Source organism: Aquarana catesbeiana, linkage group LG01, assembly GCF_042186555.1.
Source record: "Aquarana catesbeiana isolate 2022-GZ linkage group LG01, ASM4218655v1, whole genome shotgun sequence".
NCBI classification, from domain to species: Eukaryota; Metazoa; Chordata; class Amphibia; order Anura; family Ranidae; genus Aquarana; species Aquarana catesbeiana.
Genome location: NC_133324.1, coordinates 730,647,869 through 730,661,659, shown reverse-complemented (window position 1 = coordinate 730,661,659; position 13,791 = coordinate 730,647,869). Strand labels below are relative to the sequence as shown.

The 13,791-nt window shown below is 46.8% G+C and overlaps 1 protein-coding gene across 1 annotated transcript in view; it reads left to right on the top strand.

Annotated features, from left to right (window-relative positions):
* SLC10A7 (solute carrier family 10 member 7) overlaps positions 1 to 13,791 on the top strand; it is a gene marked incomplete in the record, with an annotated part of 287,910 nt that overhangs the window by 216,062 nt on the left and 58,057 nt on the right. Inside the window, 1 exon segment of the mRNA XM_073604635.1 lies at positions 13,660 to 13,743. Within this exon segment, the coding sequence (XP_073460736.1) occupies positions 13,660 to 13,743 (84 nt within the window).

The following is a 13,791-nucleotide window of genomic DNA, read 5'->3' as shown; positions in this document are numbered from 1 at the left end:
CACAATACTAAGTCTCATTGACAAGGTTTTCCCTGGACCAGAGCAGGACTCTATTTTAACACAGGTCTCAGCATTAAGTTCCAGCTCTATCTTAGGCACGCAACAAGCAGCCTACCTGACTAAGGCAGGATTTTCTGCAACTATGCCACTGTGCATTGGACACCTAATGGCTTTAATACAGCCATTGTCATCCAGAGCTCCTAAGTACCAGGCTACTTTTCCAGTTCCACTGTCTCTACCTAAGTCAGATCCTGATACGCCGGCTTCAGATGAGGCAGACACAGGGGAAAATGAAGACCCTGAGGCAGTGTTAAAGGAGGCTGTGGAAGATTTCTCACCCCCAGTCTCCAATGCATTTGATGGTACAGCTTTACTCAATACATTTGCCAATGCTGATATGCTCACTTCTTTTGTGCGCAAAAAGCCCTGGCATTGTCACACTTGAATCTCTCCCCATCTCGCCATGCCCCTTTTGGTACAAACAGACCGGCTAATTCTAAAAAGACATTTCTTGTTCATGAATAAATATTATGGGCCATTTTAAGATGATTTCGGTCAATCCAGAAAATAATTTCACCCCTCCGAAAATCATTATTGAGCTCTATCCAGTGGAAAAGGTGTTCACAAAAAAGTGGTCTGTTCTAGTAGTAGACCAATTGAAGATCTTCGTTTATTCAAAAATTCTGCAGATAATAGGTTTGAATTGCTCTTAAAGGCTCTTTGTACACTTGCAGACCCAGCTCTGCAACCAGCTATGCCGCAATTTCTATTTGTCAAACTGAAGCTAACTGGACTAGGGCAATCGACAACCAACATGATCCTGGACCGTACTTAACTGAGCAATTTTCTTCTTTCCTGGTATTTTGTGTTGATGACCTAGAACTAGTAATGATACAAACCTCAAATGGTTCTGATTTCCGTTTACATACCCAGAATACTGTAACTTATAGGCTGGTCAGCTGAAGCTGCCAGTAAAATATGCCTCACTTGTGTGCCTCGTTCACTTGTCTTTTTGGTGAGGCACTCGACAAATGAATCAAGGATGTCACAGGAGGAAATGTTCTCCTCCCCTGTGGAATATGACAAAATCCCCTTCCTCTACCTCCTGAAAGCGTAGAGCACCTCAGCTCTGTACCCAGACTTCAAATTTTAAGACTAAGTTCAGCCCTTACTTTTGGCACAAGACTTAGCCCACCAAGGTTTACCTAAAGCGCTCTTACCAGTTAAGGGAAGTCCTCACTCCTAAAAGGAGGGGAGAATGCTTGTGAGAGTTCGCCACTATGCCTGTGTGTTCATTTGGTAGTTTCAAAGGGGTACAAAATACAGTTCCAAACTATAATCTCTTCTTTCAAATCAGCCACAATCTACTGAAGGACAGTCTGGTTTGCAGAATACCTGGAACCATCTCTTGTCTCAGGGACCATCTGTGCCAGTATGCCTACAGAACAGATTTAAAAGATTCTATTCAATCATGTTCATGGTACCAAATCTCAAAGGGGAAATTTGTTCTGTCCTGGACCTAAAATCCCTAAACAAATAGCTTCAAATTCCAAAATTTGGCATAGAATCTGCAAGGCCAGTGTTTGCCTTTCTGAGACAAGTGAAATACTTGGCACCTGTAGACATCCCAGATGCCTACCTGCATATTTCCATTTAGCCACCTCATTAGAGTTTTCTACACTTTGCTGTAGGAGCTTCTCCTCTGTTCCCAGATTATTCACAAGGGCTTTCGCACCTCTTCTTGGCCTCCTAAGAACTTAGGGCAACCAGATCACAGGTTTTTCTGGACAACATTCTTCCAGCTGTCTGAAAAGTCCATAGGACCAGATGCTTCTAGGGGAGAAAAGATCACCGCTCCAGGTGGGTGTGTTGAGAATCGCACTCTCCTCAAGTTGGAAGCAGCAGGTGCAGGCTAAGCATGTAGCGATTAGAAGAATCTGGACAGCCGCACTCTAATATAAACGACTTTATTGTATAAAATAACAAAAGTTTAAACAACAGCAGGGTACGGGATGGATTTACTGACGCGTTTCATACTTTCAATAGTGCTTAGTCATAGCCAATCCACCCTATACCCTGCTGTTGTTTGAGCTTTTGTTTTTTGTTTTTAAAACCTTTTTTATTTTCTTGTCAAACACAAAACACTACATATGTACAGCAGCTCGGCCCACACCAGGCCTTCAGAATGGAATGGACCCACGCAGGGGTCATAAAATGTATACAATATCCAGGAACATCAAGTTATCTACTACTATCATAGGCATACCAATAGCAACAAGTTGTCATGGCTCATGCTCCAAGGGAGGGCCAACACATGGCTGGCACACCCAGAATAGCTCTCACAACTCTGGTAATTCTGGTAGGACATTATGAAAGGCTGTTATATAACAGAGAGGCCCCTTAGTTTGTTACAGCAGTGGACGGCTCCGCTAACCACTTACTCCAGACTCTGTCATGCTTTTTCAGACACCCTCTGTGAGTGTAAGTGTTCCTGTAAAGGGGGATCACCGTGTTAACAAGTGATTTCCATGAACCTATAGAGGGAGGAGTCTTTCGCTTCCAGCCTAGGACAATGGACTTCCTGGCATAGAACAGAAGGAGACCCAACAGGGTTCTCTCTGCCACTCTTGGCACCAAGTCCTCCACCAGCCCCAGCAGACATATTTTTGGAGACGGATAAATAGCGATACTTAGCAGCTCTTTCACCTCTGAAATATTTTTGTGACCAGAAACCTGTAATTACCGGGCAGGACCAGAAAATATGGATATAGTCCGTGGGGGCATGATCACGCCGCCAACACTCCAGAGAGAGAGAAGACCTCATCTTGTGCACCCGAGCGGGAGTAAGATATGCCCTATGGACAATCTTGTATTGAATGAGGCGATCTCTCAAGGAAACCAGTATTTTAAATGGGAAGTCCCACACATCCTCCCAGTCCTCAGAGTCCAACTCCGGAACATCCAGGCCCCATTGCTGACGGAGTCTGGACAGCTCAGGAGAAGAGACCCGAAGGAGGTGCGCATATAGCACTGAGGTGGGTTTTTTGGTACAATCAAATCGCAGAATCTGCTCCAGGTCGGATTGCACCATCTGCCTTTCACCTGGCAGGAACTGAGCCCTGAAAGCATGGGACAACTGTAGGTATCTGAATTTGTGCGAGAGTGGGGCTTTGTGATGAGACATTAAGTGATCAAAGGAGAATAATGTTAGGTCTGATGTGATGTCTGAGAGTACCTTGATGTGATACCTGGTCCATATCACAGGGTCAGGGAGCTCAAGAAAATGCTGCAGGTTGGGATTGTTCCAGAGCCAAGCATTCGGTGGTACAGCGGTCAGAGGATATTTTTCACAGATCAGACTTTCCCTCCATTCCCTATGGGTAGTACGCATGGAGGGGGTTAGGTCGTATGGAGCTTTGGGGCCCCGTAAAAGGATATTTGACAATGCCTCTGCTGATCCCAATACCGCAGCCTCAGTGGCCCAAGCCGAGTTGGATCTGTCTGGAACAAGCCACCAAAATGCAGTGACCAATTGAGCCGCTATAAAGTATTTGTGACAATCCGGGAATGCTAAACCCCCCTGCGAACAAGGGCGCATTAGGGTGGATAGCTTAAAGCAGGGGGACGTGGACCCCAAAGAAAGGAGGAGAAGATTTTGTTAAGTTGGGAAAAAAATGATTTGGGGATCCATTGAGGGAAGTTACGAAACAAATATGTGAACTTGGGAAGGATTTTCATCTTGATGAGATTAACACGGCCCAGTAAGGCTAGGGGGAGGTTCTACCATGCTTTCAGCTTAGCTTTGACTGAATTGATTACTGGAAACAAATTCATTGGAATGAAATCATTCACGTTCCTTGAGATACACACCCCCAAGTAGGTAAACTTGTCCACCTTCTGAAGAGAAGTCGAAGCAGCTTTTTTAGCCTCAGCATCAATAGCCAAGAGCTGCGACTTACCCCAATTAACCTTAAGTCCCGTCATTACAGAGAAGTCTTCAAGGACTGACAGTGCCCCCTGCAGGGAGGGGCCAGCGTCATTCAGGAAGAGAAGGAGGTCGTCTGCATACAAGGCCACCCCCTCCTCCAGCCAGGCCAGCCATAATCCTTTAATGTGTGGTGAGACACATAGTGCCTCCGCCACTGGTTCCATGGCAATGGCAAAAAGTGCCGGAGAGAGAGGGCAGCCCTGTCTTGTACCCCTAGAAAGTGCAAAAATTGGAGATAGACGACCCCCCAAACGAATGGCAGCTGTCGGCGAACGATAGTCTGTAACCAACAAATGAATACCAGTGGAAACCCCATTCTACGCAGAATCTCCCACAGGAAAGGCCACTCAATTGAGTTGAATGCCTTCGCAATATCGAGAGAGGCAACCACTCTATGACCCTGATTGTCATGTCTTGCATGGAGGTTAGTAAACCACCTACGCAAATTGATGTCTGTAGACTTATGGGACATGAACCCGGTCTGATCCGAGTCAATGAGAGAGGGAAGTAATGGTTTAAGTCTAGTGATGAGAAGTTTAGTTAGGATTTTGAGGTCAGTATTAAGAAGTGCTATAGGTCTATAAGAGGCACAAAGTTTGTGGTTTTTGCCCGTCTTAGGGATGAGGATAACATGTGCGTGTGCCATGGAAGATGGGAGAGAGCCCTGTTCCAGGCAATGTGTAAACAGGGTGGCCAGCCGGGGGGACTAGCATGTTACCATGAGCTACATAGAAATCAGTCGGAAGACCATCTGGGCCAGGAGCTTTGCCAGTGGATAGGGAATTAATTACAACTTCAACCTCCTGTGTGGTAATCGGAGCAACTAGATGAGATCTTTCAGAATCGGAAAGCCAACCAAGGGCTATGGGATCCAGGAGAGATACTAACCCCTCCGTTTCTAAACCCGAGGGTAGTGTAGTGGTATACGAGGATTGATAAAAGTCATGAAAGGCTTGTAAGATAGCCTCTGGGGAGGAGATGGCCTCCCCTGTGGGAGAAGTAAGCTCAGGGATCACCATATTAGGGGTATCGTGATGAGACATCATCGCCAACAGTCTGCCATTCCTGTCCCCCTGTTCAAAAAATGTTTGCTTCGTGTTATACATTTCAAGTCTAGTAACCCCTGTAGGTGTAGGTGAAGGCTACGTTTAGAAGCCTGCAGAGCATCAAAGTTTGAGGTAGAGGGATCCAACCCGTATTGGTCAGAAGCCAACCCCACCTCGCTCTCCAAAGCTACTGTGGCAGCAGCCTGTTGCAACCTGACCGCCTTAATGGCCGGCATGTAATCGCCCCTTGTATATGCCTTGAAGGCGTCCCATACTATTTCAGGAGAGGATGACCCGTCATTGGAATCCCAGTAATTGCTCAGAGCTAGTGGTGTTTGATCAGCTATTTCAGGTTGGGAAATCCATTGAGCCCCCAGACGCCACATAGAGCCACTACGTGAGGCAGAAGTACGCAGGGTAATCTCAAGGGGGCTGTGGTCAGACAAGCCGCTGGGCAAATAGGTAGTCTTTAAAACATCTGTCAGCATAGAGGGGTTGGCAAATGCATAGTCAATTCTGGAGGAGGTTTTGTAGGAGGTGGAAAAACATGGAAAGGTTTTGGTGGATGGGAATTTCCACCTCCAGACTTCCGTGACTCCTGCAGATGTCGCCCAGTTTGACAACTCCCCATTGAAAGACATAGGTGGTGAAGGTCTATCAAGATCAGGGGAAAGGATGGCATTGAAATCACCCATCATTAAAATTTTTGCAGGACAATAAGGGGCGATACTCTCCAGAATGATACCTAATACGTCAGGTTTAAAGGGCGGCGGCACATATATGCCAGCAAGGACATGCCTGTGCTGCCAGAGAGTGAGCACCAGTATCACGTATCTACCTAACGGATCCATGTGAACCACCTCTATGACACACGGGAGTCACCTCTATGACACTCGAGAGCTGTTTAATATATTGAAACAGAAGCCCCCTCTTAAATTTAGAGTTGAGGCCTCGTACTTTCCAGGACACCACAGAAAAGGAATCCTCATCACGTGATGCAATATTCGCAGCAGCCACCATAAGTACAGGGGATTAATAACATTCGAGCAGGTGACACCTGGTGAGCAGCAGCGGAGCAAGAGCCAATGTATGTCAGACACATCAGAAACTTATAGAAAGACATTTCAGCCATATTGAGCCTCCCCAAACAACAACCATGAGAATTACAGGAGATTGATAGCAGTTGCTCAAGGGATGCCTGGTGAGCGGCCGTGGAGCAAGGGCCACTGTACATTAGACATAACAGAAACACATATAAACAAAATTCAACTTAACCGGTTCAATACAGGGCATTCTCACCCCCTTCCTTCCCAGGCCAATTTTTAGTTTTCAGCGCTGTCGCACTTTAAACGACAATTCAATTTAATGCGACGTTGTACCCAAAAAAAATTGACGTCCTTTTTTCCCCACAAATAGAGCTTTCTTTTGGTGGTATTTGATCACCTCTGTGGTTTTTATTTTTTGCGCTATAAACAAAAGAAGAGCGACAATTTTGAAAAAAAATATATTTTTTTACTTTTTGCTATAATAAATATCCCAATTTTTTTTTTAAAAAAACAAATTTTTTCCTCAGTTTCGGCCGATACGTATTCTTCTACATATTTTTGGTTAAAAAAATCGCAATATGCGTATATTGATTGGTTTGCACAAAAGTTATAGTGTCTACAAAATACGGAATAGATTCATGGCATTTTTTTTTAAAAAAAAATTATTTTTTTTTTACTAGTAATAGCGGCGATCGCGATTTTTTTTTTCGTGATTGCGACATTATGGCGGACACATCGGACACTTTTGACACATTTTTGGGACCATTCACATTTATACAGCGATCAATGCTATAAAATACATTGATTACTGTGTAAATGTGACAGGCAGTGAAGGGGTTAACCACTAGGGGGACACAAGGGGTTAAATATGTTTCCTAGGGAATGATTCTAACTGTAGGGGGCAGGGACGTACAAGGGGAGGAGACCGATCAGTGTTCCGCTGTACTGGGAACACAGATCGGTCTCCTCTCAACTGACAGGACGTGGATCTGTGTGTTTACACACACAGATCCACGGTCCGGGCCGGGTTAACGGGCAATCGCGGGTGCCCGGCGGACATCGCGGCCGCCGGGCACACGCACTGGGTCCCGAGCAACGCGGCGCGCGCGCGCCCCCTAGGCGGCCGGGAAGCCCAGGCCGTCATATGACGTCCACCCAGGATGGGAGATCCCATCTGTGGACGTCATTTGACAATGGCCGGGTACTGAAGTGGTTAATTAAACATCCCAAGGCATCTGGTGCCTATCCGACCAGGTTCCAACGCCCCCCAGAACAGCATGGTGGGGGTCAGGAAGCAGTCTATACCTAAAAACACCCAAAAAAAAATATTGAACACCCTACTACTTCGCCAATACCCCAACATAACGGGCTTGTAGTTTAATCCCTTAACTAGTATAGAAAAAAACAAATCGCCTATGTGAGGCTCAATGGTCCAGGGACGGACCCTGGCAGTATCAGGCCTTTGACCGCAGGCAAATGTGGGGGGACGTGGTTACCATCCGGTGGGAGACCGGATAGTCCACCGATACCCTACGCGGGCATCTTATCTTCGGGAAGGTGTGTTGGAATCGTCTTGCTATAGCTCCGATCGTCAAGGATCAAGTAAAATTAGGGGGAAAGCATTACCCCTAGTGGGGGGGTCACCCATTGCCAATACCCGCTATGTAGGGGGGCCCACAGTGAGTCTCTGGGCACAACATGAACCAGCGAACGGGACGGTTTACCCCCAGAAGGCCTTCATTCAGTTCCATTGGGTGGGCCCCAGGATAGGGGCGAGTGTCAGGTGACTAGTTAAAAGAGATCTGCTGCGTGTCCCATCCGCAGGAGAGCCGCATCACTCCATCCACTGAAACACGCAGAAGTGGACTGGTCTCCATAAAACATGAACTAACGATCCCTGACATGAAGGAACGATCTCCTGACATCCGTGAAGGTTTTGCGAAGTCTCTGTAAATCCGCTGAGAAGTCAGGATAGAGATGCACCTCTGTATTCTCATAAGGGAGGGTGGGATGCTTGCGGGCCTTACTGAGGATGCGGTCACGGTCCCTGTAGTTGAGAAACTGCACCAGGAAGGGTCTTGGTGGGGCCCCGGGGTTGCTCCAGCCAGTTGAGACCCTGTGGGCCCTTTCCACCACATATGTCGGGGGGACCTTGGTCATTTTCAGGAGTGTTTTAAAGAAGGCCTCCGCAAACTCGGCTGGGCGGTCCCCCTCTGCCCCCTCCGGGAGACCCAGGACCCTGACATTATTCCTCCGAAGGCGGTTTTCAGCATCGTCAGATTTGGCCATTAAGGATTGGACTGTGCGCTGCAATGCATGGAGGGCATCATCATGATGGGCAGTAAGATCCTCTGTGACAGAGATCCGCAATTCGGACTCAGAAAGTCTGCCCCGGAATTTATCCAAATCCGCCCTGATGAGGTTGCATTCCTCAGCCAGATGGTCGATGCGGACCACTAAGGAAGTTCTACTTTTTTGTATGGCCGCAAGGATAACATTAGTATCATTCGCTTGCTGTGACACCTGGAGGGGTGGAGCGGACGCCGGACCCGCCGCCTGTTCCATGTCTGCAATTAACACTCCAAGCTGGTCCAAAATGGTGCTGGGACACTGGGCAGGTTGTGGTGGCGCCTTCTTGGTCGCTGTTTTACTCTTTGAGGGCATGAGTGAGTGCTCTGAAGGACTTTTTGGATACTTGCAGGGAGGCGTGTATACCCCATTAAGAGCTTGTGGTGCGCAGTGTGTAAGACTCCAAGACAGTAACAGCAGGCATCTGAGGCTGGAACAACACTGATTGTCTGCACTGAGGATCAATGGGCCCCCTCCAGCTATAATACCTCAGGGCTAGGGATGTGGAGCGGCCTCTGTCTCAGCTGCCCACCCAGGCACCTGAACAGGGGGGATGCTGCAGGCCACACAGGCCTCAAAATGGCGGCCGGCTGCGGGAGTGTGGAGCCGGCATTTGGGACCCTCTGGCAGCCCCCCGCACCTATGTGCACAAACAGTCTCTTTAGGAGAGTATGCTCCCGGTGGATGATGGAACGATCGACCGCTCGTTCCGCGAAATCCGGGCTCTGAGGGTGCCGGAGGCTCTGCAGGCCTCAAAATGGGGGCGGGCCGCGGGAGTGAAGAGCCGGCGTCTGGGATCCTCGGATCAATGCCCCCAAACAGTCCCCTCCGGAGGTAGGGCTGTTTTGAGGCTCACCAATGTGCGAGATTGTGCAGGATGGTGGTGGATTCTTCCAGGATCAGCGGATCCAGGTCGATGGGTATTTCCTGGATATTCCGCAATCAAGCCTCTATTGCCCAGCTTTGTAAAGCAGCCACCTGGTCCTCTGTTCATACTTTTTTCAAAGTTTTACCAGGTGTCGGACCTCCACCCTCCTGCAGATGCAGCTTTTGGCCACAATGCCTCTGCAGCGGCACTCTGAAGTTGAGGGGTTTTAGCACAGTTCTGTTTGCCTAGTTGTTGCCCACCCTTCTTATTAATTACTTAGGTGCCGGAGGCTCTGCAGGCCTCAAAATGGCGGCGGGCCGCGGGAGTGAAGAGCCGGCGTCTGGGATCCTCAGATCAATGCCCCCAAACAGTCCCCTCCGGAGGTGATGCCACGGGAAGATGAGGGGGTGTGATGCCTGCTCGATCCGCGGAGCGCGGGCCCCCGAGCACGGAGGATGCTGGAAGCTCCTCAGGCCTCAAGATGGCGGCGGCCTTGGGTGTATGGTACCGGCCACGGACCGGGTTGTGGGGCAGTTGGCCGGCCGGGCTCCGCAATTCCTGCTGGGATGGATGCGGGGGTGACCAGGAGCAGGTAGGGCTGTTTTGAGGCTCACCAATGTGCGAGATTGTGCAGGATGGCGGTAGATTCTTCCAGGATCAGCGGAGCTCTTAGATAGCACGTCCTTCCTGGTCTACATCCGGACACGCCCCCGAACTTTTGTTATTATAATAAAATCGTTTATATTAGAGTGCGGGTGTCCAGATCCTCCTAATTACCAGATACTTCAGGTGTTTCTCAGTCTCTGGCTTGAATGTTATGGCTGTTGAAGCAAGTCCTAAAGGACAGAGGGGTCCCTGAGTCTGTCATTCCTACTCTGGCTAAAAGCAAAAAAAGCCACTTTCAGAAAGATCTACTATTGTACCTGTAAATCTGGTTTTGCTTAGCGTGAACACTATTATTTAAATCCCAGAGGTTCCTCTGCACCTCACATTGATACAATCAGGACTTGACTAGAACTTGGTCTTAAGTACCTAATTTCTTTTCACTGTCCTTTCTTTTTCAAAAACCTCTGGTCTTGCTATCCTTTGTCAAAATCGAAGGTGTATTTTCGATCAGGATCCCCATACAGCACCCTGTGCTTCCCAAGGCCCCAAGCTCATTTGGTTGGGCTTCTGCTACGGGTTACGGGAGTGCATTTCGTTTTGCACTCCTATGACCCGTTTTCAGCACAGAGCGGTCTGATGTCCGCTCTCTGCTGATGCCACACAGATCAGTCCAGGCACCACGTCATCCTGACTCTGGAAGTCTGGATCCGCCAGGTACCTGGACTGATCGCCGTCTCAGCCTCTCAGCGAGGCCGCTGAGACGGCGCTCCTTGCCCCTCCACAGCTCGGAGCTCCAGTGAGTGTGGAGGAGCAGAGCAGGAGAGCTGCTGATTGACATTCAGCAGATCTCTGCTTGGGGAGCCGAGAGAACTGAGGCATTGGTGATGTTCACTCGCACTGTTCTCAGTTTAAAGACGGCGGGTACAGATGCCGCATCAGACCGATTCTGCATCCACCTAGGTAAGTATGATTATGGGAAAAAACATTCCCATACTTCTCTTTTAATGGGGTTCTCTCTACTTTGCAGAAACTCCACCCTTTGAACCTCAAAAGTGAAATCCCTTAAAGGAGTACAGCCAAAGTACATTTGGCTGCACTCCTCCTGTGTTCTCCTTCTTCGTTTTGCACTCCTGTGACCCATTTTCAGCAGACAGTGGGCTGAAGTCCGCTGGCTGCTGACGTCACAGAGCTGGTCCAGGCTCAGGCAAGATCATGATACTGGAGTCGGGATCTGCCCCCACATGCCTGGACCGGCACCTGGCTCAGCCTCTGAGCGAGCCACTGAGAGGCAAAGCTGGCTGCTCCCGCCCCCTCCACAGCCCAGCGCTCCAGTAAGAGAGGAGAGGGCAGAGCAGAGAGTGGTGATTGACAGTAACCAACTCTCTGTTTAGGGAGCTGTGAGAACCAAGCGATCTGCAGTGTTAGATCGCTCGGTTCTCAGTGTTAGAGCCGGCTGGGAACAGATGCAGCATCGGACCAATGCTGCATCTACCTAGGTAAGTATAAATCTGCAAACCCCATACTTCTCTTTTAAATGATCTCTCCTGTAAAGTGGCCTTCTTGGTTGCTATCACGGCTATAAGATGTGTCTCTAAATTAGCACCTCCCTTGTAAGTAGCCATGCATCATTCTTCACAAAGAAAAGGTAGTCTTACTCCTAAGATTATTTTTTCTTCCTAAGGTGGTATCAGTTTTGCACCTCAATGAAGCCTAGCCATCTTAGTGTCCTGCTCCAAAGCAGCCAAAGGAAATTGGTCTTCACTGCTTGGACATAGTCGGGACCATCAGAATCTACCTCAAAGCAACAGCTTCTATTAGGAAGACTGACTTCTTTTAAGCTCTTCTTTTAAGCTTAACCACGGATCACAATATCTTCTATATCTACAAACCTATAAAAGACTGTCGCACCTAAATTGGAACCTCCCCTAATACCAGTAAAGTTAAAAAAGGGGCAGTTAAAAATGTTCTTATATGGCAATTATTAAAGACAAACAGTACTTACCCTTCCATGCAGGTTAACATCATCTTACATTGCAGTGAACTTCTCCAACTGCCTTGTCTTTTCTGCACCTCAATTTTATGTAAGGGCATCTGGTGATATGAATTTGTCCCCTATTGAGGAAATGCCGCTATTGCACAACAGAAAGCAGCAGTATCACCTGTTGCCTTAGTATCGGCAATGTTAGCTGATCAAGAAGAAAATATCCCAAGAACTCTTGCCTTGGGACTTCTCGTGTGTGTGTGTGTATGTATGTATGTATGTGTATATATATATATATATATATATATATATATATATATATACATACTACCTTTGGCCTCTTTTGCATAGGTGGCCAGGAAGTGGTAAATACAGGAATTGTCTAGGTGAGCATGATGTAGGCTGAACAGTCCTCAGCAGGCTACGATGTTAACATCATATATATATATATATATATATATATACATATATATATACATATATATATATATATATATATATATAAATATATATATAATATATGATCTTAACATCGAAGTCTGAGGACTGTACAGCCTACATCATGCTCACCTAGACAAGTGCCTGTATTTACCACTTCCTGGCCACCTATGTGAAAAAGGCCAAAGGTAGTCCAAATTGAATCCTGGTTAGTTTGTGTTGACGTTCATCATCAAGCGGGATTTGTCCTTGTCCAGAATATCTGTGGCATATTGAGTATAAGCTAATGCTTTTCTTGTTTAAGACAAGTGGCAACTTAAAGGTTTTAAAAAAATAAGGCTCTTTTTTACACATGCGACCTGTGAGGGGGGCTATTGCATAAAAACAGGTGGTAGGTCCGTGTTTTTACTGCTCACAGAAGTGGACACTGTGCTGCTCTGATGGGTACACATTATTGTGACCACGATGCTTTCAATCACAGTGCAACAATTTTGATACTACATGCAAAGTTTGACAGGAAGCAGCATTATCGCACATATTGTATGTGCTAGCAATACCATTTGTCATTCATGTCAAGGAGAAGGCTTAATGTAAGGAGAAAATTGGAATGAGCTGACGAAAGATATATTTGTAAGAAAGAGACAAATTAGAAGAAAGGAAAAGGGGACATTTCCAGTGTATTGTTCAGACTGGTTACAATTTTTCACATTTAACGTGATATTAAACCCAAAAGCAAACATTTATTATGTTGCAGCTTACCAGTTCTTTAATGTGGTGGCTGCTTTAGCTTTCTTTTTTAGGCTTTCTTTCCCTTATTTTCACCAGGGGATCTGGCTAGTGAATCTGTTGTCTTTCAAAAAAAAACAAGCTCTCTTGCAGTTGTAGCAGTTAGAGGGATGAGTCAAACCATTTGCCATGAGCAAGGGTGCTTACAATGAGCAGATTATATTTATTTGTGTAAAACCTTTATCCCATAAAAGAGAAAAAAAGCTGTTGCTGTAACTGTTTATAAAATGTTAGCTGAAGTTTGGCTTCAATTTGTTAGTGTGTCTAAATCTGCTACTCCATGTAACGCTCCCCTCTTGCTAAGACTGACAATGCTGCTATGCAAAGGTTCCCCTGTGCTCCTACATCCAGAGTGGGGTCACTCTAATACAGGAAGTGTGCTACTGGCCAGATCACCAGGTGAAAACGGGGAAGAAAAGCCTAAAAAATCTAATGATTAGTATACTGCAATATATTATATTTTTGGTTTTAGGTTTAATACCACTTTAATGTAATGATCATAAACGGTTTGTGGCAACAAAGTCCTAAAGTGTGTTTCTTTTCTTCCACAGTTGGGATCATCCTCTTCGGTACCCTTTACCTCTATATTCTCTCAGCTATTCATGACTGTTGTTGTCCCGCTCATCATTGGCCAGGTAGGTTTTTCAATATCCAAGTATCCATAAACTTCATTAACTCCAGGT